This window comes from Scardinius erythrophthalmus, assembly GCF_964197995.2.
Source record: "Scardinius erythrophthalmus genome assembly, chromosome: 5".
Lineage (NCBI taxonomy): Eukaryota > Metazoa > Chordata > Actinopteri > Cypriniformes > Leuciscidae > Scardinius > Scardinius erythrophthalmus.
In genome coordinates, this window is record NC_138225.1 from 43,621,337 (window position 1) to 43,648,100 (window position 26,764).

At 36.3% G+C, this 26,764-nt stretch overlaps 2 protein-coding genes across 2 annotated transcripts; both read left to right on the forward strand.

The window, feature by feature from the left end:
- The first annotated feature begins 2,024 nt into the window (after positions 1 to 2,024).
- Positions 2,025 to 14,540, forward strand: LOC308690974 (annexin A1-like). Its single transcript, XM_081365779.1, has 13 exons — positions 2,025 to 2,052; positions 2,191 to 2,272; positions 2,405 to 2,516; positions 6,796 to 6,890; positions 7,673 to 7,786; positions 8,042 to 8,132; positions 8,215 to 8,294; positions 8,386 to 8,442; positions 12,566 to 12,659; positions 12,760 to 12,855; positions 13,153 to 13,211; positions 13,967 to 14,089; positions 14,348 to 14,540. Exons 2-13 carry the CDS (start codon positions 2,219 to 2,221, stop codon positions 14,402 to 14,404), a joined length of 1,032 nt encoding a protein of 343 aa, XP_081221905.1. The 5' UTR covers positions 2,025 to 2,052; positions 2,191 to 2,218; the 3' UTR covers positions 14,405 to 14,540.
- Positions 14,541 to 14,897: 357 nt separating this feature from the next.
- LOC308690973 (annexin A1-like) lies at positions 14,898 to 18,914 on the forward strand. Its single transcript, XM_081365778.1, has 14 exons — positions 14,898 to 15,118; positions 15,228 to 15,258; positions 15,470 to 15,533; positions 15,637 to 15,751; positions 16,177 to 16,271; positions 16,535 to 16,648; positions 16,768 to 16,858; positions 16,935 to 17,014; positions 17,114 to 17,170; positions 17,278 to 17,371; positions 17,471 to 17,566; positions 17,854 to 17,912; positions 18,455 to 18,577; positions 18,705 to 18,914. Exons 1-14 carry the CDS (start codon positions 14,956 to 14,958, stop codon positions 18,759 to 18,761), a joined length of 1,239 nt encoding a protein of 412 aa, XP_081221904.1. The 5' UTR covers positions 14,898 to 14,955; the 3' UTR covers positions 18,762 to 18,914.
- Positions 18,915 to 26,764: the final 7,850 nt, after the last annotated feature.

A 26,764-nucleotide genomic window follows, 5' to 3' on the forward strand; every position in this document is an offset into this window, starting at 1 on the left:
ACCTGGTTCAGGGGAAGAGGAGAGGATTCTCAGATATTATGAAGAGACAACACCCAAAAGGAGAAAAGAATCCTCATAAGTTATCAATCTTTCTCATAATACCAATTGCAATGAAATTTTACCAGTCGCACTGAGATATTTAAAGGGTAACTAAACCCTAAAACAACTTTTTTTAGTTAATGATCTGTAAGACTGGGGCTTTATTAATGCTGTTCATTGATTCAAGTATTTTTTTTTTAATTCTACAAGTGTTTTAATTCTACAAAATATGGTGTAAAAACGTCTGAGTGCTGCCCTCTTCAGGTTGAACGGTGGCTACTGCAGTTGAATTTTCTTATTGAAAGTCGTGGAAAGTTGAGGGTTCCGGCTAACCACGCCCTTGCCTACAGAGAGACACGTCTCAGATGGACAAAGGCGATCAAGGCGATGTCATGTGCTCTTTCTTTGAGATCTTCTCTCCAGGGTGTTTTATTACTTTATTGCAGGGGGTTTCATCTCAGCTTTTGTCTTAGCAGAAAAATCAAGTCTTGCACTTTCTTAGGTAAGTACACTGTAAGTACACATTAGTGATTGTACTGTAAAATTAACCCTCTATGCCATGGTGTTGCCCTCAGGCAACAAACTACCTTTTTGGACCTCACACCGCCCCTTTATATATATATATATATATATATATATATATATATATATATATATATATATATATATATATATATATATATATATATATATATATATATATATATTTTTTTTTTTTTTTTTTTTTTTTTGATATATAATATCACCTGACATGTTCAATGAAATGAGGGGCTGAAGTGGGTGTGACCTTTTGTTTGGGGGTGGCACAGTCCTTTAATGACGCAGTCACATGATACACGGTGCAACCAATTAGTAAGATAAATATAACTTTTTAACATGTTTAAGTTTAAATAACTTTATATTAAAAAAAATATATGCATGTGCATCAAGAAGTATGTTTGATTGTTTAAAGATTTATTTTGGTTTTATTCATTTACTTTTTCATATACTTGGTTTTATTCATATACTTTTTTTTTTTTGTTGCCTTAGGGAAACACTGTGCAGTTAAACTACTTTTGTTCAGGCAATATCATAGGGTTAGGACCATATGGTGCATTCAAGTTCTCTTGGGACGTTTGTTTTTATAAGTTCGGAAAACTCAAAGAATGCACATTATATGTGTCATTTATGTTTTATTGTTGTTGTTGTTGTTGTTGTTATTGTTATTTTTATTATTATTATTATACTGCCACAGAGAATGATGGGAATTGTAGTTTGGTCACTCATGCCTATCAGCTCATAAACTGGCTAAATGAGTAGTGTTTTCTGGCAAACTTTATCTCACTTATTGATTAACAATACACACAATGCGTACAATCTACATTGTACTGTCAGCATTCAGAAATGCATTTATCGTGATTGAAAACTATTTGCTTCCGCCATTGCTTCCCACTCGTAATTACGACTTTGTGGTGGCGTCTCACATTTTATGATGGATATATTATTAGGGACCCCCAAGCTCCCAAAAAATAAAAAGTCATCCCATATAGGGTTTGTGCAAACCGAAATTTTGAAGAATATTCACTGTGCTCTTTCCCATTTGCCTTCCACATAAGTTATGGGGGTTTTGAACAACATTAGAGTGAGTAAAAGCTAACAGAATTTTCATTTTTGGATGAACTATCACTTATGCTCCTATAATTGTGAACAAATAATATGATTAAAATAGAAGAAAATGAAAACTAATAGTATAAACTAAAGTATGTGCACAGTCTTGTGCAAAATCTAGTGAACAATGTTTCATGTACATGTTTTATGTTTAGGCTTTGTATTGCATGTCAGTTTATCTTACACAATCCACAAATTCAGTTTGAGGTGAGTGCAGCAAATATATTAAATGACTACAGAGTAGTACAGACAGGTACAACCAGAACAACCTGGTCTAACTCCTCCACGCAGCCAAAAGAATAAAAGGCACGATTATGTTCCTGAAATAACCCATTTCAGTCCAGCTCTCACTTCACAGTGGAACAGGTGAGATATCATTGTAAATGTGTTTAACAGTCCTTTTGAATAACTTATCTTAAAAAAGCTCTTTGAAGACATTTGACAATGGATCAATGATTTAAAAATATTATAACTGTTCAAGTGCAACCTTGCATTTCTTTTTAGCTTCTTATAGGTACAAAGGTTTTAAAGGATGGCATTCTTCAAACAATTTCTCCAGAAAATTACTAATGATGATAGTAGCAAGGTAAGTTCAGAATATATACATAATCAATGTTTTGTATGCCAACACACATTAAATACATCTCAACTTCATTACTTATATTAATAATTAGTCCATGATCTGATATTTTAGCATTTGCTATATGTTTTATCACAGGGTTCTAAAGGAGCTCCTATGGAGACAGCATACTTTGGAACAGTCAAGGCTGATCCAAACTTTAATGCTGAAAATGATGCTGCAAAATTGAAGACAGCCATTGAAACCAAAGGTAAATACACTCAAAGTTGGTATTTGAATACCAGGAATTTTCTGAAGGAAGTTTACTTAAAGCTGCAGTCCATAGTTTTTCCTCTTTGTCGCCATCTCTGTTCGAAATCTGGAATTGTAGTTATTCACGGAATTATCAACTTTATGTGGTTTGTGTTTTGGCACGGCACAGCACGGATGAATCCAATGTTTTGAGGAGAATGTGCGGCTGTCAGTCATCTTCATTTATATAGCGCTTTTAACAATGTAGATTGTTTCAAAGCAGCTTTAAAGAGATAAACGTAGGCTATAATTTTAGGTAACAGAGAATGTTTTGGCTTTATAGCGGTTCTTTAATAAAGTTATTTTCCAGCTAAAGTTAGTTTTGATTGATTCGCTTCCGTCGCAACGATCATTTGTTATTAAATTAGGGGCCGCCAAGAATACACCATTCCCTCTACACAGACTTTAAACGCGAACCTGTGAGGAACGCTGATGGCGTTCACATGCGCATTAAGAATTGGTAGTTATGTGCGTTTGAATATATGTGTGCAGGTTTGTTATTCCCTACAAACCAAGCCTAAACAAATTACTGGTGTTTCCTTATAGTTTTGATTCAGAATTTTATTTTATTTTATCAATTCGGGGTAGATACGCAAATTGAGTTTTCCCGACAACGCTTTATCTGTAGAGTGGGAAAGGGATCCTCCATACGGAGAGACTAGTTGGCACTTCAGCACTGCGTTGTCATCGGGTCCAGGCGAAGGTCCTTTGTCAGATCTGGATACGGCCTGGATCCGGCAGGCTGCGGAAAGACCTCGGGATAAACAAAGACACTAAAATTAGCGTAGATGCCATTCTTCCTATGATGTAACGAGTACATCAGGATTTATGGGAAGTGTTCCCGGTTCCATCTGACCTAATCTATGCAGCCTAACACTGAATTATAGAAGTCTATAATGTATTATGTGAATGCTATGTCAAAGAGATGTGTCTTTAATCTAGCTTTGAACTGACAGAGTGTGTTTGCTTCCCGGACAATGTTAGGAAGATTGTTCCAAAGTTTTGGTGCTAAATAGGAAAAGGATCTACCGCCAGCAGTCGATTTTGATATTCTAGGTATTATCAACTGGTCGGAATTTTGAGATCGCAATAGACGTGAAGGACTATAATGCGTTAAGAGCTCGCTCAAGTACTGCGGAGCTAAACCATTTAGTGCTTTGTAAGTCATCAGCAATATTTTAAAATCGATGCAATGTTTAATAGGGAGCCAATGCAGTTTTGACAGAACTGGGCTAATATGGTCATACTTCCTGGTTCTGGTAAGAACTCGAGCTGCTGCGTTTTGAACTAGCTGTAGTTTGTTTATTAAGCGTGCAGGGCAACCACCCAGTAGGGCATTACAATAATCTAGCCTTGAGGTCATGAAAGCATGAACTAATTGTTCCGCATTTGTCAATGAGAGCATATGACGTAATTTAGATATATTTTTAAGATGGAAAAATGCAGTTTTACAGATACTAGACACGTGACTTTCAAATGAAAGATTGGTATCAAAGAGCACACCCAGGTTCCTAACCGACGACAAAGACTTAACATAGCAGTCATCAAGTGTTAGACAGTATTCTAGGTTATTACGTGAGGAAGTTTTTTGTCCAATAATTAGGTCCTAGTACTGAGCCTTGTGGTACGCCATACTGAACTTGTGATTGATGAGACACCGCGCCGGTGTGGATACTGTCATTCGCAATCACAGATTCTACTTTTTGGTAGTATGACCAACAAAATATCATCTGAACAAGTTACAACTAAGTAAGTAACTGTTCTGACCAACTAAGGTGAAAAAAGCATTGCAGTAAATCGATTTGATTAAATCTAATGATCTAACTATCATATCACATCAAACCGTGCAAATACTTTGTTCTCAAATTGTTAATGTTAACAACATCAGCATTGCGTGACTACATTTAATGCCCTTCTGATTTTTATCCTTGGTTTCACATGGGCCCGGTTGCAGTCTCTTTTTTTCCGTAGCCACTCCGAAGTCCAGGGTGAATCTCCAGTTGTTACTGGTGATTGTCGTTTGAACCTTTCTGGATCCGCCATCAAATTGATAAGTTTAATTATATCAAGGGCTGTGAGAAAAGGCTATAAATCTCCACCTACAACATCCTCACACGCAACATAGCCTACTAGCCGAGACTCCTTCTTTATGTGTACAGATGTGACGTAATGACGAAAAGACATGCTCGAATTTCCTGCGGAAATCCACCAGTACCACTGGAATTAAAAACATTATTAAAAGCTTACCATTTTGAATCGAGCTAAGGCAAGCAGATAGTTTTGAACACTGGCTGGTTAGGCCTATGTATTTGCTCAAAAATTGATTTTGGATCATTTTTAACCCAAACAAGTTACGGACTGCAGCTTTAAAGGTTTGATTTTTCTCAGGTGATTTTATGTGTATTTAGAATTACACATTGCATTGTGTTTTAGGGTTAAAGGTCCATGAACTTAATGGATAATGTCCTGGCAGAAAATTATATGTACCTTTTCTGGTTTTCTACAGATTTTCTTTTTTTGTGTGTGTGTGTATTATTATAATAAATTCAACGTTAAACATGTACAATGATCTCATGTCCCTGATACCAGCTATAGGAATGTGTGTTTCGACAAAGGAATGAAAAACATTGTTCATTTTCAGCTAGATATATTTTATGTATATGTATTCAAGTGTTATGTTGTTTATTTTAGAAAAGGTGTGGAGGACACACCCATGCAATACCTGAAAAACGTTCTTAGAATGCATTCATACAAATACATAGTTGAAAAGCAAAGAGCCACATGGCTACATGACACTAATTCATGTGCACTGGGACAAAACAGGCTGCATGACAAAAATAAATGTTTATGTTCCAAGGAATTATTTTGTATGACTCTGTATTAATCTATAATTATTCAGAATGTTCATATGTTTTTGGTGTTCCGCTTTCATTTTCACAAAATATGTTTTTCTCTATTTTTTGTTTACTTAGTGTATATCAACACAATCAGATACAAAAATAACCTATACAGTCAAGTGAAGTATCACTTATTTTATACGAAAAATGTTGCATTCAACTCAAAATCAAATTAAATTTGATTTTTTTAGAACATTTAGTGACCATGTCCAATTAATTGAAATGTTTGTGTTGTTTTGTTTTGTTTTTTAATAGAAACAACAACACCAGATTAAATATCGAATTCAGTCTTGAAACTCTTAATGGAGCAGGCTAATGCAATCTGCTATCAATCACATCATTTACTAGCACAGCCTATTCTAATTCTGCAGCCAATGAGCTTGTCTGCTCAACATTTAAATAGTCTGGTTTGGTTTTTGCTGTAAGCTGGTCCTGAAACATGCTATCAGAGTTCCAATGAAACCCCCACACTTCCCTCAGCTCCACCTGTCTAGATCTGCTACTGGATTTATGTATGCCTGTAGAGTGGTGCTGGGATGATTTCAAAAGGAAGACTAATTCGACTAATTTTTCTTATTATTATTTTATGAGTAAAATAAGGTCTGTGGTAAACATACTTGAACATTTGTTCTACAATGAAAACTAGACACACTCACAGTCCAAAATGCTCTTGTCTTTTTTTATTCTTTTTTTATATATATATATATAAATAATATAATATTTGCTTTTGGGTGTTCTCTGGGTTTCAATCCTAAGAAAACTGTAGGAATATTGGAATAAAACCCTCGGATAAAGACAACTTCTTTATTCACTTTTTTTTTCACCTTTAGCAAGCTGCTATGGTAACCAGCAATTTAACTGTTGAGCAAGCAAGCTGATTGGCTGAAGATGCGACATGAACCAATCAGTTTGTGTCAAGTAGTTAACACTGTAAATATCATCAGCACCCATCATCTAGAGTTTCATGACAGAAATAGGCATTCAAATATAACGGCAGCATTAATCATTCAACAATATGCCAAACTCTTGACTATTAACAATAACAGCTTCAAAAGTTACGTTTTCGATAAGGGGTGTGTAATTTACATCAAGTTTTGTTTACCACTGACCTTAAACTCACAAACTCATAAAAAAATCAAATAAAATAAAAATCACTATTTATAAATCCCCATTTCAAGGGAACCAGTGGTGAATTAGTCTTCTGGGTTTTGATGTCATCCCTGCACGTCTCTATTCATGCAGCAATAATCAACAGCCCAACAGTGTGCAGATCTAGTCCACCAAGATCAAATGCATTGACAAAGCTGCTCATTTTTGATTTTGGTCTGTCCTCTCATGAAGGTGTGGATGAAGCCACCATTGTGGAGGTTCTAGCAAAGAGGAGCAATGCACAAAGACAACAGGTCAAAGCAGCTTATCAGCAGAGCACAGGAAAAGTAAGCATTTTCACATCCTCCATTTACATTTGTCTTTGGCCTATTTTTCTGTAAAGATGGTCTGGCATGTAAATGTGAGATTGGAGGAATGGATGGAGGCATATGTAACATGCTGAGGTTGTCCTTTCATAGTTCTCAGTTATTTTTAATTGAAATATGAACTTTAATTTAGCACATCATAAACTGCATTAAACACGATTCATGTTCTGTGCCAGTTTTTTTATGATATATGATTGTGCCAGAACAGTTGTTTAAAAGGTAATAAGCCAATTTAGATAAAATTTACAACATTTTACCAGCAGGTGGCACTTGCACCAACCTTTTATGGTAATCTTAGGTCTTTTTTTTTTTCAGTGCATGAAATACAGCATTTTACAAATAAATAAATAAATAAATAGATAGGCTGGCAGGCAGTATGTCTGACCTTGGAACACTGAGTATTGTATTCTGTATGACCCAAGGAATCTAAAGAGACCAGACTCATGACTTTGCCAAATTATTAAATTAAAGTTTTCAGGAAACTGTGCAGTTTATGTTAAAGGCTAGGCATTTTTATTCTCATTTCATTTTTTTTTTTTTTTTTTAATTTAATTTTACATTTAAAAAAAGTCAACCAATCATTTTTTAGAGTGGGCATAAAAATACAAGGCCCAGGATACAATTTAACATTCAAAATATCTTTTGTGTGCCTTGATCTTAACCTTGGTCTAGACTGTAAAAGAAAATTGTAATGTTTTATGTAAATAACTTTTATATATATTTCTTTTATTTTTATGATTCAGCCTCTGGCAGATGCACTGAAAAAAGCTCTGAAGTCGGATTTTGAGGAGGTGGTCCTTGCTTTGCTGATGACACCGCCTGAGTATGATGCTTTTGAAATGAAAAGAGCCATGACGGTACAACTTACTAGTCTTATTGAAATATATCTAATTTAAAAATGTAGATTTTATTCAAAGACTTAATGTACTACATACCAATACTTAAATCTAAATAGAGCCATGAAGGTACAATGTTATATTTTTTTTCTTCAATAATTCTTATTCTGTAAAAAAAAAAAAAAAAAAAGTAAAACTATTTAAAAATGTTGTCTCATAATATTTCCATATGTTTTAAAAAGCATATGTTTCTATTAAAATGTAACTGATAATCAGGGTCTTGGGACAAACGAGGCTGTCTTAAGTGAAATTCTTGGGACCAGATCAAACAAGGAGATCACAGCAATGAAAAATACTTTCAAAGAAGGTGACAACACAGATCCAAATACATGCAAGTATTTTATGAATGCAGATGTGTATGTAGCTGTGAACCTCTTTCTATTGTATAGTCTATGGAAAGACGCTGGAGGAAGATGTTAAAAGTGAATTTAGTGGACATCTCGAAGCTGCCCTGCTTGCTCTTTGCAAGGTACAAAAATAACAGTGTTTAATGTATTTATGTTACACGATAAGAAAGCTAAATCTGTTATATGTGCTAAATTAATATCTCATAACTTCAGGCCACCAGGAGTGAAGACTATAAAATTGATGATGGGCTTGCAAAGAGTGATGCAAAGGTACTGTGGCTGATTCCACTGCAACATTGTAACAACTCTGATCACATGAACTGATTTATTTGTATATGCTAATTTGTCTGGGTATAAATCATTTCCATGTAACCTGTTCTGAATTTGGATTGGTTGGTAGGCATCTGGAAGTATCTCATTCATTGTTGCTATACACTATAGTGTATTCCTCTTAAGAGGCTACAAGTTAGTGTCATTTGAATTAGGCAACATCAAACAACACAACACAGTTATGAGTGATATTACTTCGTAATATTTTAATTTTAAATAGGGTTTTTTTTTTTTTTTTTTTTTTTTTACTTTTATACAAGAAGTTAATATTGACACTTAGATTTCAAAAAGTGCACTACGGAACTTTGGCCTCTCTATTGCCATCTGTGATTAAAACATAAAATTACAAGTTACAGGTACTAGCAAATGTGTTGCTTTCACATCGTATGTGCTTCGGCAATTGAATTCTATATGATTGAAACATTGTAGCATAATTGCATTTTCTCCTTATAATCAATCCTAAATTTTACACAGTGTACAATATGTACAATATGTTTTGTGTTTTTTACTTACATTTTTTTTTGCTTCATATCAAATGTTGTGTTGTGATTCATTTTGAAGCTGGTTGGTTCAGTTTAAGGCTATGAACTCTACAGATTGTTTTATTGCCAATCAAGATTAATGTGAAAAAGCATCTGGAACTACTTAAAAAGAGGGTGATTATTAATGTATTTAGATTTATTCATTTAGCACGTATCCAAAGCATCTCTTGATAACAAAAGCAATGGATACAGAGGAGACAATAATTTTAGCAGTGTTATAATACTGACTTTCGATAGTAAACCAGAATAGTTATTTATTACTGTTAAATAATAGCCTTTATTAAGCCTTAGGTAGAGTTAATGGATAAGTGAAGTGCATTTGGACAAGAAGGGGTGTAAACTACTTTTTAAGTAGTGTAAACTAATTTTTCTTGTTTACTGTACTTAAGTATTTTGAGGTATTTGCACTATACTCAACTGAATACTTTACATTACATTTTGGAAGGGGAAAAGGTACTTTTTACTCCTTACAATTTTATTTTGCTTGAAAAGTACGTTTTGTTTTTGAAGACTATTTTCTTATGCACATCAAATATGGTAAACAGAGGCTCATACATGCGTGGTTGACACTAGTGATCGAGTTAGAGGGGTGTCGGGTGGCCTTTCAGGCCCGGCGTCAAGGGGGGCTTGGGGGGGCTTAGCCCCCCTAAGATGATCTCAAGCCCCCCCTTGCGGTGATCTGAATGATGATTATGTGACTGAGCGTTCGTGCAGGGTTCGCCTAAACACTTTATGAATAAGATAACAATAAACGAGAACTGCCTGAGCTGTTCTTTACTTTAAGCTATTAAACGTCTCACACACATGTGAGAGGAAAACCCGAAGACCGCAACACCCCAAGTACGCAATGCATGACCTTAATTGCCTTTCTACACAAGCCCCGAGGGGAAAATGCATTGCACACACACATAGAACAAGCGCCAGCACATCCAGAATTAATGCATCATATACACAATCAAACATAAGGTTTGCTACAATTATTATTATTAGGCTACTTTTATTATCAAATCAATATTACAATTAATTAGCCCCGCAATAATATCATAGCGCATCACTGCATAACCGACGCGCAGCGATGAAGATTTTATATTAGTCCTCATTTTTCACTCAACGTGTTTAACATGAAATAATTCTCATTTTTTTCACGGTGGGCCACAAGAGAAATATTAAGAAAATAAATTAAGGTTAGGCCTATATACGTTATCAGCACATGTTGAGTAGATTCAGCTGTCATCGGTCAGTTTTTAGTTTTCACGCAAGCCCACCTAGGAATTGTAAAAGCCCCCCCAAGTAGTTTGTCCTGGAGCCGGGACTGTGGCCTTTACCTCGGGTACAGCCCTAAAATTTAATTCTAGCAGTTTGATGCTGATTGATTCTGATTGTTCATGTAACCATCAATGCCAATACACAATGGGAATCTTCATGAACTGGCAGTTGTTGAGATGTGGGCAGTGAGGTTTAACTGATTTAAATATTTCATATGCGACCAGTCATTTCTTGGCCGACTTAGCTGCCATTACCATTGTTGAACCCTGCTGTACCTGTGCTGAGTGGAGGGTGAGATACAAGCTGAACAATGCTGTTACAAAACAAACAAAGAAACATTAAACAAAGACAAAACAGACAAGATTGTCAGGTCAGGGCAGGGCAGGAGGGTCTGATGACTCAAAAGGCAGCAGACAGGTCTAAAAAGAGAAACAGTGACATATTCAGGAGAGGAGGACAACAATGTCCCGAAGAGAGGAGGACCCTGTTTCTCTTTTTCAAAAAGACTGTTTCTCTTTTTAGACCTGTCTGCTGCCTTTTGAGTCATCAGCCCCTCCTGACCTGCCCTGACCTGCCCTGACCTGACCTGTCCTGACAATCTTGTCTGTTTTGTCTTTGTTTAATGTTTCCTTGTTTGTCTTGTGCTTGAGCAAATGGCTCTGTCTCTGTTTGTGTTGACCATGTACTCCTCTCATCCCGCCTCCTTGTTTCCCGTTAATACGCCCACTTGTTTAGTCCTTCTCTGGTCATTGGCCTAATTGTGTTCACCTGTTCCTCATGTGCTCTGCAAAGTTTTTTTCTTTGTTCCTGATTAAGTCTAGTCAAGTTCTGGTCTTTATCTTGATCAAGTTCTTCCAAGTATTATTTTGGGTTTCTCTTATTTTTGATTTGATTATTAAGGGGAGAAACTACAGGCAAAAGCAGTGTTTTTTTTTTATTTTTTTTTACGCATCTGTCAATTTTGAGATTTTGGGCTTCTCATAAAGTGTTTTTTCAGACTAGTGGACAAAAAACATCCAAAATACACTTTTAACTGTACATTTTAGAGCACTTTATCTATTTGCATCTGTAGATTTCAATTAAAGTATATATCTTTAAAGGACGTTTTCTCAAAATGAGTTTTTCCTCCTACATTGAGCCATAAATCTACACTTCAGTAACACTTACATACACCAAACCTTACCGTTTTATTCTTATCTATATTATGAAGGTTTTTACATAGGGGTTTGTTCATATATAATTTTACTGATTTTGTACAACATTTTATTCCAAAAAAAATGGTGAAAATTGTATTATTTTTGTCTGTTGACTGTATTTTCTGATTTGTGGAGTGATAAATAGAGATATCCAAAATCCCCTCTGTAATAACCTTTGGCTCTAATATATCAAATAAATGAAACAATATTTTTTAACCTGACTTCATCCATTGTTCAGATTTTTGTTCAGGAAATGTATGCAAATTAGTGCATATTTAATTAGACTATGCCTCATTAGCATATTTAAACACAATTAACATTCTTTTAGCAAGTTTCATTTATTTATATCTAGCCTAGATCTTTTGTTTATTTATTTTGCTAGATCCTATTATTACAGTATTTATTTTCTTTATTTTTCTGTATTCTCATTATCAGTTTTATTTTGCTTTTATTACTTGTTGTCTTGGCCTGTTCAGTCTTGTCTTGTCTCGCGTTGGTTCCTGCCCCGCATCCTGTTGCACCCTGGTCATTGACTCTCCTGGTCTGGCAGCTAGTCTGGTGCTACATCCAGTCTCATTACCAACCGTCAAGCCTCTGATTTCCTGAGCCGCTGCCTTGTCTCCATCTTTAGCCGTCACGTCTTTGCTGTCTCATCTTGGACCTACCTGTTCTCCAGTTGTGTGCCCTGCCCTATTGTTTGGACTGTATTCCTACCTCACCTATCTTGTGCAGTTAATTGTTGTCAATAAATAACACCCCTTGCTTATTCTGCATCTGGGTCCTCCTTCTCAGAATTCCTGACGGTCAAGCTCTTTGCTGAAATTTCTCAGTTGACCTAGATAACCTTTTCTGTTGCCTTGTTGATTTTCTTGTTCAGTGGACAGGAAAACATAAGTTGTTCACACAAGCAGGCTTTACAACAAGGTTAACACATATTGTAAAATAGGACGTAGATGTATGCATTATAGGTTGTAATATCCCGACAGTGTGTAAGGTCATGTAAGTGCCAGTATATTGGTGTGCATGTGCTCTACCCATCTCACTTTATTGTTTTCTCAGGCTCTGTTTGACGCAGGAGAGAATCGGATTGGCACAGTTTGCTCCGTCCTGATTGATGTCCTTACATCCAGGAGTGAATCTCAGCTGTGCAAAAGTAAGTTGAAGACCACTTATAAAAAAGAATATGAAACACTTATGATAGATGACTTTATTTTTTTTAGGCACTATTACTGTTATTCAAAATGTATTTGCAGTTTTCCAGTATTATGGCCAATACAGCAAGAAGGGTTTAGCCAAAGTTCTTGAGAGTGAGCTGCATGGAAACCTTGAAGAATGTCTGATGACACTGGGTAAGGAAACAAGTGCACATTTAAGGTTGTGTGTATTTACGTGTGGGTGTTTGCAAGAGATTCTAGACATGTTAAATGCTTCAGTGGCGAAAGACTATTTAGGAAGCTTGTTTTTCCAGCTCTGCATGTTGTGGGTGGATCCAGACAGTAGTTTCACACAAAACTTTATCACACAAAGATAGGTACAAAGATACAATAGAAACTAAATCAAGCAGTACAATGTCACATATTCGGTTTGTGCACACACAGCAGCCTCTTACAAACAAACCTCACAACATTCTTATTTTTCATGTTTAGTGAAGTCTGCTTGGAACAAACCTGCCTTGTTTGCAGAAAAGCTCCACCTGGCTATGAAGGTAAAGTTGCAAAGGAATGTATGGAACGTATTCCAGCACGTCCATTACTAGCACATGCTACACATGTTTTTGATATCCTCAGCCATTCTTTATTTAGGTATTTTCACATGAATTTAAAGGGGGCAAAAAATGCATTTCAGATCTTTATATAATGTTTCTTTAGGTTAGCTTATGACGTTAGCAAAGTTTTTTTGTGCCAAAAAAGTTCAAATATTTGTAAAGAAATGTATTTTCCATCCTCATTTTCATTCTCTGTTAAAAACAGTAAGTTTCAAAGGGCGTTACATCTCAAACACAAGTAAATGCCCACTGCCTTGACTTACGGGTGCTCCGCTTGTGACGCCATGGACTGTTGTCAGCCAATAAATTGGTGTGTTCGTCACACGTGCTTCATACACTTATGGCGCTCCCAAAAGCGTAAACTCCATGATGCGGCGTCAAAGTTTGACTATACGAAAGGGAACTTTGTTGTTTAATCACTCAGGCACTTTGTTGAAAATAAACTTCATCCATGCATTCATAATACTTTGTTCTTTTGGAAGAGTAGCTACATTATGTCCAGTTTTTGGAAGTGCAGTTTGTTCACAACCAAGGACAGAACAACTTTCTGTATGGCATCTAGAGGAAAACCGTAATGTCATGATTGTACCGATTTCAAATCCTGGTGTTTCAGAAGGGTGGAATACAAAAAAATTAATATTAAGGACATTTTGATTTTCCATTTCATGACCCTTTAACTAATTATGGATTTCTAGGGTTTAGGAACCAACACTGACACACTGACTAGAATCATTGTGAGCCGTTCAGAAATTGACCTGCTGAAAATCATTCAAGAATACAAGAGGATGTATGGCAAAACTCTTCAGGAGGACATTCTGGTAAGTCTCCATAATTTTAAAAAGCTCTAACCAACTAGCTTAAAGTCAACATGAAATAAATAAAAAAATAAGACCAAATTTTTTCTTAATCACATCTGTTCTGGAAAGAAATGGTCACTTTTCAGAATCTATTCCCAATTAATTCAATCAAGCCCCTTTCTACATTTATTTTTTCATTGTATATTACTGCCTGTTTCATCATGCTGTCCTATTAAATACAATAACTGTCCTATTTAAATCCTTTTTCTGGTTTTACAGAAGGAAACAAGAGGAGATTATGAGAAGATTCTGCTGACTCTCTGTGGAACTCAATAATCATCTCTTACATACTGGATTATGTGAACATTCATTAAATGGTCTACTGTATGTCAGCACCAGTTAATCCTCCCCATAGCTGGCTCATGAAAAGTGTTACATTTAAATGTGGAATAAATGTCAATTGTGCACACTGTAAATGTTAGTATGAATTTTTAATATAATATTCCTAGATACAATTCCTAGATATTTTCTCAGTAGTAATCCAACAGTTTATCACAATTAAACTCTTATTAATATTTTATTGTAATAAATCACTTTGTAAATCCTGGCAGTATTTTACACTAGGATGAACATATTGGTTTCTTTACCATGTGAGAACTCAGGGCTGGAGCACTTACTTGACCTTATCTGTGTGTCTACTGTCATAATTAAAGAGACAAATTTCCACAAGTTGATAAAACTAATAAACTAGCATCATCTAATGAACAACATCATTTCCTATGTGTTTTGGATTAGGTTTAGGGATAGACAAACTCGGTCCTGGAGGGCCAGTGTCCCTGCAGAGTTTAGCTTCAACCCTAATCAAAAACACCTGAACCAGCTAATCAATGTCTTCAGGATTACAGGCAGGTGAGTTTTATCAGGGGATGGAGCCAAACTCTGCAGGACAGTGGCCATCCTTGACCGAGTTTGCCCATCCCTGGTTTAGACTACAACTGGAAAAGTACAGCAAACCATTAAATGATAGATTATCACAAGTCTTACAGACAGGTACAACCAGAACAACCTGGTCTAACACCTCTGCCCAGCCCAAAGTTTTTCAGTGGGTGTGTACAAGGAATAAAAATACAGGTTCTGTTCTCAAAATTACCCATTTCAGATCAGCTCTCACAGACTTCACAGAGCAACAAGTGAGTTGTCTTTGTAATGCTTTTAACTGAATGTCCTCTACTAAAGATTATCATTATTAATGTGCAACATGACTTAATTATGCAATGTTTATAATTAAGCAATTGATGATTGATGTAATTTATATGAGAATTTTGATTTACCTATATCTAGGGAATGTTTGCGATGTCTGGTCATAAGCTCATCCTTATGCATTTGCTTTGTTCTTTATAGCTTCTTTAAAGCTCTCAAGATGGCCTTTTTCCAGAAATTATTCCAGCAAGTTAATGATGACACAGTAAGTAAAAGCATTTCCTGTAGGTGATGACTAACCTAGATCTGCCTAAAAAGAAACCCATCATTACTTATTTGTACTTGCATGTTGCTATGTTTTATCTCAGGGTTTTAAAGCTGCTCCTGCTGTTGAGACAGGATACCTTGGAACAGTCAAGGCTGATCCAAACTTCAATGCCCAGAATGATGTTGCAAAATTAAAGAAAGCCATTGAGACCAAAGGTAAAGTAGAGATATCCTGCTAAATACAAAGTATTTGACTGCAAAATGCAAATTTACCATGTTCTCATGCTCCTGATGCAGGTATTGAGAGAAATCAAGTAAAAAATTCAAATGAATGAGACCCTACATATTTTTTGCATTGTTGCATGAATGGAGGACACACCCCACCAATTATGTCATACCAGGAAGAATGCTAATATACTTTTACACAATATACAGCTCTCTTGGGACTTGTATTATTATGCATCTGGCTTTATTGTTCTTCTGTATCTGTGATTTATAGACTTGGTATCAAGTGCAATTATTATTATACCTATTATTATATGTGCATTATATCAAGATCCACCAGTACTCTGTAATATGATCATAAACAGCTTTTAATATGATAAACTGATGTGATTTTGGCCTTTTTCCCTCTCATGAAGGTGTGGATGAAGCCACCATTGTGGAGGTTCTAGCAAAGAGGAGCAATGCACAAAGACAACAGATCAAAGCAGCTTATCAGCAGAGTACAGGAAAAGTAAGCATATTCACATCCTTCAACATCTTTTAGCTAAGAATACAATTAATCTAAATTCAACTAAATTCAATATTCAGCAATTGTTTGAATCCAGTTACTTATTTATGTTTTCCATCAACCCTTGAACTTGACTTATGAAACAATGCAGATGAATGAGCCAAGTCATTTATCTACAGTATATGTCCAAGTCAAATCCATGCTAGAGGAACACAGATGAAATTTTGTTCTGTGCTTATAGCTTTTGTTTTATCATTAATCCTCAGCCTCTGGCAGATGCACTGAAAAAAGCTCTGAAGTCGGATTTTGAGGAGGTGGTCCTTGCTTTGCTGATGACACCGCCTGAGTATGATGCTTTTGAAATGAAAAGAGCCATGACGGTACAACTTACTAGTCTTATTGAAATGTATCTAATTTAAAAATGTAGATTTTATTCAAAGACTTAATGTACTACATACCAATACTTAAATCTAAATACTAAAATTGTATTGATAATCAGGGTCTCGGGACAAATGAGGCTGTCTTAAATGAAATTCTGGGGACCAGATCAAACAAGGAGATCACAGCATTGAAGAATACATTCAAAGAAGGTAACAAGAAAGATAAAAACATGTTTTTCCTCAAGCAGATGTATGTTTATGCTGCTAACCTCTTTCTGTTGTACAGTCTATGGAGAGATGCTGGAGGAAGATATTAAATGTGAAGTTAAAGGACATCTTGAGACTACCCTAGTTGCCCTTTGCAAGGTACAAAACATAGTTCAGTGTAATTGTTGTAACAGCACAAGAAAATAATGTTGTGTATTAGTAATGATATATTACTATATCAATATCTTACAACTTCAGGCTACCAGAAGTGAAGACCGTAACATTGATGATGGAGTGGCTAAGAGTGATGCAAAGGTAAAGATTCTTTACTTGCACTATGTAAATATCTGCAATATGCAATAAGCATTATAAATTGAAACAGTGTAGGTACTGTCTCTGACTTTGCTATGTTGTTGTTTTAGGCTCTGTTTGAGGCAGGAGAGAATAGGATTGGCACTGTTTGCTCTGTTCTGATTGACATCCTCACAAACAGGAGTGAAGCTCAGTTGGGCAAAAGTAAGTCAAGCAATATTACTCTTCTTCAGTGATAGTTGACTTTTAACGCCATTCTGGTGTACTCCAGCCTGAGGCACTAACAGTGTTTAAAATTTACAGTTTTACAATATTATGGCCAGTTGAGCAAAGACGGTTTGGCCGAAGATTTGGAGGGTGAGCTGCATGGAAGCTTTGAAGACTGCTTGATGACCTTGGGTAAATATACAGAAGCCTTCATTTTAGTCTGTGTATTTGGCTTTGTGAAAGAGTAGTTTCTCTTTAAATGTTAAATGCTTCAGTGGCCATCTGTATGAAGGCAGCGCCATAAAAACCTGTTCGAAAGCAGGTTTTTTTTTTCAGCTATGTGTGTTAAGGGTGGTTCCTTTCTCACACTCAAACTTCGCACTCAGATTAGATACAAATATCCAACAGATATTCTAAATTGAAAAAGGTTCTTGCAAAAGCTGTTCTCACTGTCTTTTTTTTTTTTCTTCATGTTATAGTGAAGTCTGCTTGGAACAAACCTGCCTACTTTGCAGAAAAGCTTCAACTGGCTATGAAGGTAAAGCTGCAGAGGAATTCATGGAACTTACATTTGATTAATTTTGTTTCTTTCAGAATCTGGTCTAAAGTGTGTCCATCAGGGCTTCAGACTCTTGGTGGGAAAATTAATTAGTTTGTCCAGCTCTAGATATCACTATAATAAACAAATGTATGCTTTCACAAATTGGTCAGAGCAAGTTTAAAATTAGTATTTTTTTTTTTAAATCTAAGATTGCAAATGGACATACCATGAGCAAGGATTCTACAATAGGCTGTAGGCTAAATGTTAGAATTGACAATAAGGGGGACAATACATTTACGTTTACTTATATTTCCGGAGCTGTATGGACTAGAGACTAATTTCAAACCAAACCAATCTCTGAATCCCATGGCTTTACATTTTTCCAATAAATAAATGCATAAAATAAAATAAAATCTGCCATTTTGAATTTCCTTATCTTTCAAACTCCTCCGAAGATGTTTGTCTAATAATTTGACTCAGATTATTGCTACTTTATGAATAATTGACAAATGTATCTGTAATGTGGTCTTGCTTTGTAGGGACTGGGAACCAACACTGACACACTGACTAGAATCATTGTGAGCCGGTCAGAAATTGACCTGCTGAAAATCATTCAAGAGTACAAGAGGATGTATGGCAAAACCCTTCAGGAGGACATGCTGGTGAGTCTCTGCAATTCATAATGGGTGATCTGAAAAACTTTTGAATAAAATTTCACATTCTTAGATCCATCATATTTAAAACCAGCATGTCTGAATGAAAAGTGGCTTCTGTGTTTGTTTTTTACAGAAGGAAACGAGTGGAGATTATGAAAAGATCCTGCTGGCTCTCTGTGGCACTCAATAAATACATCTGATAGCTCATTACATGGGTGTATGCATGACTTGTGTAAACACTTAATCTCCTCAGGTGTGGCTCTTCAGGAGTATTTCATTAAAACTCTTTTTGCAACTCATTGTGTAATAGATTTCTTAGACCAATACATTCAGTTGAACATTCAAAAAGTCTGTGGTTTAAATGTTTCAGGACACTTTATAGTAACTTTCATGATTAGTTAAGAACAAAATGGATACAATGTGTTAGATTTTGGTGTATTTGGCCAGGCAGTCGTTTGGGTGGCTCGCCAATGTATTAGATTTCTCCAATACATAAAATAAGTAAGCTTGACCAGAGTTCTTGTGGGGAGAAGAATTTATTGAAGGTTTGTAGTGTAGCAGTCCTTCAGCAGCGATGTTAGCATGTCGCCCTTCAACAATCTTAAACCAAAGTTCTGTGTCTGAGACAGAACTTTATACATGAAGACAAAAGGGCTACAAACAAAGGAAAACTGTTAGGACCTCCCACAGGAGATCGATCTATACTACAATCTACCTTGAGCAATGTGGTTTCACACCCATCAGTTTCTATGGGCCATTTGTCTGTGTGGGCCATATGACTGTGGGCCATTTGGTTCACACCTTTACAGACACAGACAGAGTTGATTAAATGCACAGTAACCATGTAAATGCATCTTACTAAAGTTAACTGAAAATACACATAATCTTTCAATCCCTCATCTGATCATTTTTGATCACAAAACAAACTTCATTAATCATATATACAACATGCTGCATACAGGCTCCATTACTTAAAACGACAGGATAAGAGTTCATGGTGAAACTGTGCATCCTCTTGAATGCTTGAGTCCTCTGGAAGATTTTATTTTGGAGTTGTGATCTTTTGGAAGTGGCGGATAGTGTTGTGTTCTGTGAATGTTCAGAAATTTTTAGCTTAGTGGCCAATGCAGTGCAGTCTACACATTGGATGTCTTTGCTCATCCTCTGGCACACTGGAACACCTGCAATCACACAAAAGAGAAAAGGGGAACGTATCTTGCCAAGGAAAATATTTTAAACACATAGTTCATAACTGCCTGAAAAACTGTCCCTATTTAATTGGCAGGAAACTACTGTGTTTATCAGTGGCTGTAGGTTTATGTCTTCGTCCTCAGGCGACAAGCTAGGGCCTAAAAACCATAGTCCCGCCATATCTGGACTCTGATAAACACTACTGCCGTCTATCCCTAATCTCTAGGCAGATGTTTCAAATCCCAATGGCTCATGTCGGTGTTGTGGAAAAATTCATCTTTTCTTTGTATTTTATTTTCAATGATTTAACAAACGAATGCCATGCGTTCTTTGGCTGTATTTTGAGTTTCTTTTATGATATTGATACAGCTGCAGGGTGTGTGTGTGTGAGATTTCAGAGGTAAGGAGATTCCCGTGCTGGGGAGGGGTCAAGGGGGGTCCCTTTTGTTCCTTGTGCTGTTAAGGGTGACAAGAGATAACACTATAAAAATGCTGGCCAACCTCTGCTCTGGGTCTCACTCCGCCTGCAGCTGGACTGTGGATGGACTGGGAACATTCTTGCAAGAATAAATATCTTTTAAGGACAATTTGAATCCTGATGTCTCTTATGCCTGATGCTATTTTGTTAGTTAATTGTTTTTGCCTCAACAAGTTGGTGTCAGAAGTGCGAACCATGAGGTTTCTTCTGGCCCTGAGAAAGCGTATTGACGGACTGATCACCCTAAAGCACAAAAGGCTTTAGTCTTACCTCGCCGAATTGAGAGAGAAGAGCCAAAACTGCTATCAGGGCCAGGAGGAACCCACTGGATTCAGAAAGAACTCGGAGGCAGTAAAAGCATCTAGGGTAAGAGACAGTTAAATTATTTTGATAATTGTGAGTGAACGTGAACCATATTGGCTGAGTTTTGCTTTTTGGTACGAGCGAGAGGTGATTCAGGGGAATCACAATTTTTTTGGGGTAAGGGAAAGAATTGATCTGAGGAATTCGGATCAGTATCTACCTCACTTAGCTCGTTGGTGGACGGAAGGGCCACAGGTGATTCAGGGGAATCACAGATTCAGGGGAATCACACTTATTGATTAATTAGTTTTACTCAAAAGCGCTAGTAACCCAAAAAAATAAATAAATAAATAAATAAAAAAATTAATCGATTTAGGTGGACGGAAGAGCCACGTCAAATCAGAATTAATCGAGCGCTGGAAAGTGCTTATAGGAAGTTTTTGAGTGAAACGTAATTACAAACCACCCGACCGATCTTGGGGTAAGGGAAAGATCGGGTCTGTCGAAGACGTTTGACAGATTCTGTAAGACACGTGTCGAATTGTGAAATCCAGAAAAGAGGAACTCAGCCAAAAATGGGGTCATCTAACAGTAAATTAGATATTTTTTACACACCTATTTTGTGTCGAATGAAAAATTACGGCTAGAAATGCATGCAAGAAATTGTGGAAACGGATAATTGTTTAACAAAAAGGTTGTTGTAGTCGTGTTCAGCATGGTTGTAAAACTGTGAACAGACAGTAGTTTGTTGAACTAAAGAAGATAGGGAAAGATTGTTTTTCCTGATGGAAATTATAAACAGAGAATTGTTGGATTGCAGATAAAAGAGAACAGATGCAGAAGGAACTGGCATGTAGGGGAAGATAGGATGTTTTTCCTGATGGAAACAGTGAATTGTTGGATTGAACAGATACAGAAGGAAGTGGCATATAGGGAAAGAGTGTTAGATAAAATAAGGCATTGAGTATGATTAACAGGGATTAACATGATATAAAGATTAGGAATCATGTACGCAAATGTAAGCAAAATGGGAAAAATTCTATATTTTGGAGATAAAATAATGATTGAAATTACGATGTGAATGCTTTATTGTATTAATGATATGAAAACAAGAGTATTGAAGAATAGATTGCCATATTTTTGAGTTGAGGATAGCTGTCTGTGTAATTTAGAGACTGAGAAGAATTAGGGAATCTTGTGGTTTCTGTGAAACAGTAGAGATAAGTAGGACTGAATAATTATAATACAATCTTGTGATTTATGTTGAATCTGCAAACTAACCATTTGATAGAAGAATAAGCTTTTAAAACCAGTGTTGATGAAATTAATGACACGTTAAAGTTTTAATACTGTATGAAGAGTAACTGAACAGTCCTGATAAATAGTGAGATAAAAGAGAGCAAATACTGTAAGCAGTTCTGCTCATGCTCTGAAGAGATTAGCAGATGATGTTTAGTAAAAGTTTGATTGTGATTGGAAAGATAAACAATAACTTAACTGGCTCCGAACAAAGAAAGTGCCAAAATTACACAAATTTAAAGAAAAGTCTGTGTTAATATGGGTTAGAAAGTAGATCAATGTTAATATGATGAAGATTATAATTTGGCTATTGTAATTGAATTTGCAAACGAGACTGTAATAGAAAAATACAGACAACTGCTTATCAGTGGCTCTGTTTACATTTTCATCACACACACACACTGCTTTGGGGGTGTAAAGTAAGGTGGAGATGTTAGAAAGATCAGAGTGATAAGACTAGGCAGGATAACAGAGAGTGTTTTATTGCGGTCAGCGGGGTCATTCAGTGACTATAAATGCCCACTATATGACTGTAAAAGTAAATGAGGGAGAAATAAAGTTGATAGATGGAACTTTTGAAAGTTGTAAGAAGATTGAAAGATTGAGTGTAAGGAATTCCTTTTGAAAGGAAAGAACTATAAAAAGTACCGGTTGACGTAAAATTACAGATAAGACTAAATGAGTTGTAAAATATTTTAAAGGTACCGGTCACTAAAAGGATGATTGTGTTTTGAATGAAACGCTTTGATAAGGTTTTAGATGATATAGAGAGACGAATCTAACAAATGATTTATAATGATAATAAAAAAAAATGCATCACGAGCAGAGAGCGCAGCCTCAAAAGTTAGTATGAATCATAGAAGCAGATTGATAAAACTCCTAGAGAAAACATCGAAGTCAGGTATTAAATTATGGTAATTGAAAACCTGACAACTAAAATTGAAATGAAATTTGAAAATTTTATCATTTCTTTAAGATAAAATAAGCAGAAGCAGTGTTACAGGATTAACAGTTGCTAAATGTAAAATACATGAGAAAGGCATTTGATTAAACAAAAGCTTGTTAATGTTGATTTCAAAAGATAAACTTGTGATTTGGCTGAAACAAGTTGCTTATCTAAATCTGGCATGTGCTGTGACTGAAACTGCCACAGTTTCAGTGCAACAGAGACTCATTCTGAGTGGAAATTTGTAATGTCTAAATTACAATACATGTAATTTATGGAAAAGATGCCTTAAGATGGGCTACAGTTAAAGAAAAGATGGCAGATAAAGTCTGAAGTTAAAGGTTTATGAGAATGCAGTGTACCAGTCCTGATGCCTCAAGAGTCTCTCTCTCATTCAATGTCAGCTGAAAGCTGTTGTCTGAGCCTGTGTAAAGCACAGTGTTTCAGTTGAACAGATTCATAGATGCGGAAAAGCTAAAACAAATCATGCTACAGGCAGTTCAGATTTGACAAATTTAGAGGACAATTTGTAAATGTTTTAAAACTAAAACTGAATGATTTTAAAGAAGTCTTTAAAATAATAATGCAGACCTTAAATGATAGAAGTGACATTTTTGACAAGTTTATTTAAGGACCGCTTCTTTGTCTGATTTTAGCCTCCACCATAAAACAGGGCCGATGGCTCCGGCTATAGAAGTAACAGTACACTGAATGTACGATTGTGATCTAAATTCATTGACTATAATCTAAGCAGGTTGCTACCTTTAAGATGATTAATGAATTTAAGTGATTAAATACTGTTGTTATTAACCTGTCTCCCTGTGAACACTATTAGGTCCGAATGGCTCTGATGACTCTTGAATGCGCCTTTTCCTAAGCTCCAGAAAACAACTGATTATGTTGAAGAAAACAGTCACAGATTCTGTGATGGGAAAGAGCGGTAACCAAGTGTGTACGAAGTGATTACCCCAGAGACGGGTAAGACCTTTTTTGGCCAAAAGGGCAACCTAAGACAGGGGAAGTCACGCCACAAACACTGGGCATCTCCTGATGGAGGTGTTTTTATGTGAGAAAGGTATTAGAGTTGAGCGGTGACTGTGAGGCCAGCAGTATCAGCAAATCATTGAGAGGCGAGATGAGCTGTAAGAAGTTACGGCCGTCTGACCCAGAAAATGTGAGTTCCTCTATATACCACTCACCAGAAACCGCGTTGATTGTATGGCTTGTTTTTCTGACAAGTGTCTGCAACTATGCCAAGGGCCAACACCCTGAAGAAAAGACAATTATAGGTCAAGAGCTGATCTGAATGGGCATTCAAGAGCCAGCAGAGACCATTGAACTAATGTGTCAGTTCTGACTCCTGTAGATCATTAGACATGACAAAGGACCATTATAAGATATGGTGGTGGCTAAAGATGAGAACAACTTGTGATGAGTCAAGAGAATTTTCTGGAAAACAAAGGTTAGGCAAATTGAGTATTTAAACTAAAGATAACCTTAGAAAAGATCATAGAAGGATTGAATATGACTATGATTATTTTAGTTACAGTCCTAGGAGGCTGTTGAAAAGATTATTTGCTTATAGTGAGAGAGAAAGAGACTGCTTGGGATGGTACTCTGTCTGTTCTTCTGTTATCGGTCAGCCAAAGAAAAGCTGAAGCAAAATAATGATAATGCACCAAACCAATCCAGCTGACTTTTCTAAAATCAGATGGATAATGAACAGACATGCTTTGAAACTGGTTAAGAGGCCATAAAAACATTAGATAAAAGATACAGGAAAATGTAAGGTTAAAATGTCATTTAAAATTTAAATCTTTTTAGAGAAAAGATATGAATAAGAAATATGAGCAGTTCATAGTCAGGGATGAGTGTGAGTGTTAATTCATGTTTTGTACAGTATGTGTTAGTTTAGGACAACTATTCTGTCTGAATAGTGTGTATAAATTTGTCATTAACCTCTGGAAAGAGTGTTTTAGCATTATAGATGGGTTAAGGCAAATGACAAATTTGAAAGTAGAATGAGGACTGTGAGTCAATCTGATGAGAAGGCAACACAGAACAGGATGAGCTTTAAGTTGATTGATCATCGAGCTCTGTCTATTAATTGTTATTTTGATCATTTATGATGTGCAGTAGATTTGAATTACTTTCTGGACAGATTTAAGTATTGATGTGTAAATTAGAATTGTGAGGTCGTAGATAGCCGTCAGTCATGTGTTGAGACAATGTTATAGATTTGACAGCGACAGCAAAGTGACACTTTGGCTAAGTTAATATCAAATTGTTCAGAGATCCCCTCACATTTATGATTATTGTGAACAAAGGAAGGGAATATTGTTTTGACTGACATTGACACACCACGACCTGACCTGACCAATTGATGACCTGGAGAATGTTCGTAGATGACAGTTGCTTAAGAGACCAAACAATAGGCCTGAAAAGCAAGAAACGCTGTGAAACTAGGGGCCGTTGCCTTAAAACAATTTGATAAGAAGATGAAATTGTGGCTTTAAGTAATATTTTTATTTCAGAGGCAGAGAAAGATGTCTAAAATAAATTTGGCTTAAGGACAACGTTTGAGTTAGCAAACTTTATCCAAACAAATGTTACCAAATAAATATTAACAAATATTGCAGTTTTCCTATAGCTCAAACAGTAGAGCGTTAGCGCTTGTAACGCCAAAGTCAATGGGTCAATTTCCGAGGGAAAGCAAGAACTGATAAGAATGTAAATGTGTACCTTGAAATGTAAGTCGCTTTGGATAAAAGCGCCTGATAAAAGTAAGAGAATTTTATTATGTTAAATTTATGCACGAGATGGGTGTCGTGCATCAAGAGGAGGATGAATATGCTCATGGCGGGAACAAGAGAATGCACAGTAAAACAAGTGGTCAGATGAGTCTTTGAATTTTTTAGTATGGATAATTTGTATTCAGGCCACAAACAAAAGACATTTCGGCCTCACAGGTGGGAAAACAGTAAACCCAGGGGGGGAGGGCTAAACCCATTGTCTTCACAGCAGGCTGAGAGGTTATCTAGCTTTGACCTCATCGGTATATGAGGACAGTAAAAGTCCAGGAGGGGTTAGAAGAACTTTATTTGTCTTAACCAGCTAGATCTGGTTTACTAAGGGGTTCACATTTGCTGAAAGCCATCGCACAGGTGGGAAGATAAATGTTGGGAGGACATTGGGTTTAATTGTGTGCATTGTTTGTATTTTAAGTGTGCTAATAACAAGAATTGATTCGACAGGAAATGCCGGAGCAGATGTGGCAGCACAGCAGACAAAAGAAAACTATGTGACAATAACCTCAACATTTGTTTTTCTTTACAGAAGATGCAGACTTTTGCGCATGGCATGAGCAAAGTGAAGAAACAGTGCCTAACCCTGTGTAATGCCTAACTTAAAATTTTCATTTTGCAGGATGTCAGGATGGATTGAACCAAACAGAACTGATTCTGTATTGTTTTGTTAACATGAGCAACATGGGTTGAATGTTTTTTTTTTCAGGGGAACAAGGACCCTGAGTGCTATTCAATGAGCAAGAAATTATCCGGTGATATGTTTCAGGTTAAAAATTTCACAAGTCACACCAAAGGGACGACAAGACAAGCGGTCACTAACAAAATCACTTAAAGTCTCCATTCGCAGGTGACAGCAGACAGTAAATTACTCATTCCAGTGGGGGTGCGATCGTGATCTAAGGGAAAATCTTGTAAGGATTTGCAAATGATTGAAGGGTGTTAGACCTGGGTCCAAGCATCTGACCTTAACCACACCAACCAACGTCAGCAACCCCACACGCCAACGCAAAGAATAAAGTGGGGGGGGGGGGATCATTGATATGTGCTAGAAATTATCTCCCCTGCCAACGTTGGAAAATCATATTGGTGAAGATGGAACGTCCATGAGGCAACGAGATGATCAACATATCTGGAGAAAATGTTGACCAATTAATGGTTGAAGAAAAGTT

What these genes read in the sequence shown, in the direction of transcription:
- LOC308690973 (XM_081365778.1), top strand. Translation starts at nt 14,956, where the DNA reads ATGTCTTCAGGATTACAGGCAGGTGAGTTTTATCAGGGGATGGAGCCA. An exon ending in AGCAAGTTAATGATGACACA is followed by an intron (nt 15,534 to 15,636) that starts GTAAGTAAAAGC and finishes GTTTTATCTCAG; the next exon opens with GGTTTTAAAGCTGCTCCTGC. An exon ending in AAATGAAAAGAGCCATGACG is followed by an intron (nt 16,649 to 16,767) that starts GTACAACTTACT and finishes ATTGATAATCAG; the next exon opens with GGTCTCGGGACAAATGAGGC.
- LOC308690974 (XM_081365779.1), top strand. Translation starts at nt 2,219, where the DNA reads ATGGCATTCTTCAAACAATTTCTCCAGAAAATTACTAATGATGATAGT. An exon ending in AAATGAAAAGAGCCATGACG is followed by an intron (nt 7,787 to 8,041) that starts GTACAACTTACT and finishes ACTGATAATCAG; the next exon opens with GGTCTTGGGACAAACGAGGC. An exon ending in TTGCAAAGAGTGATGCAAAG is followed by an intron (nt 8,443 to 12,565) that starts GTACTGTGGCTG and finishes TTGTTTTCTCAG; the next exon opens with GCTCTGTTTGACGCAGGAGA.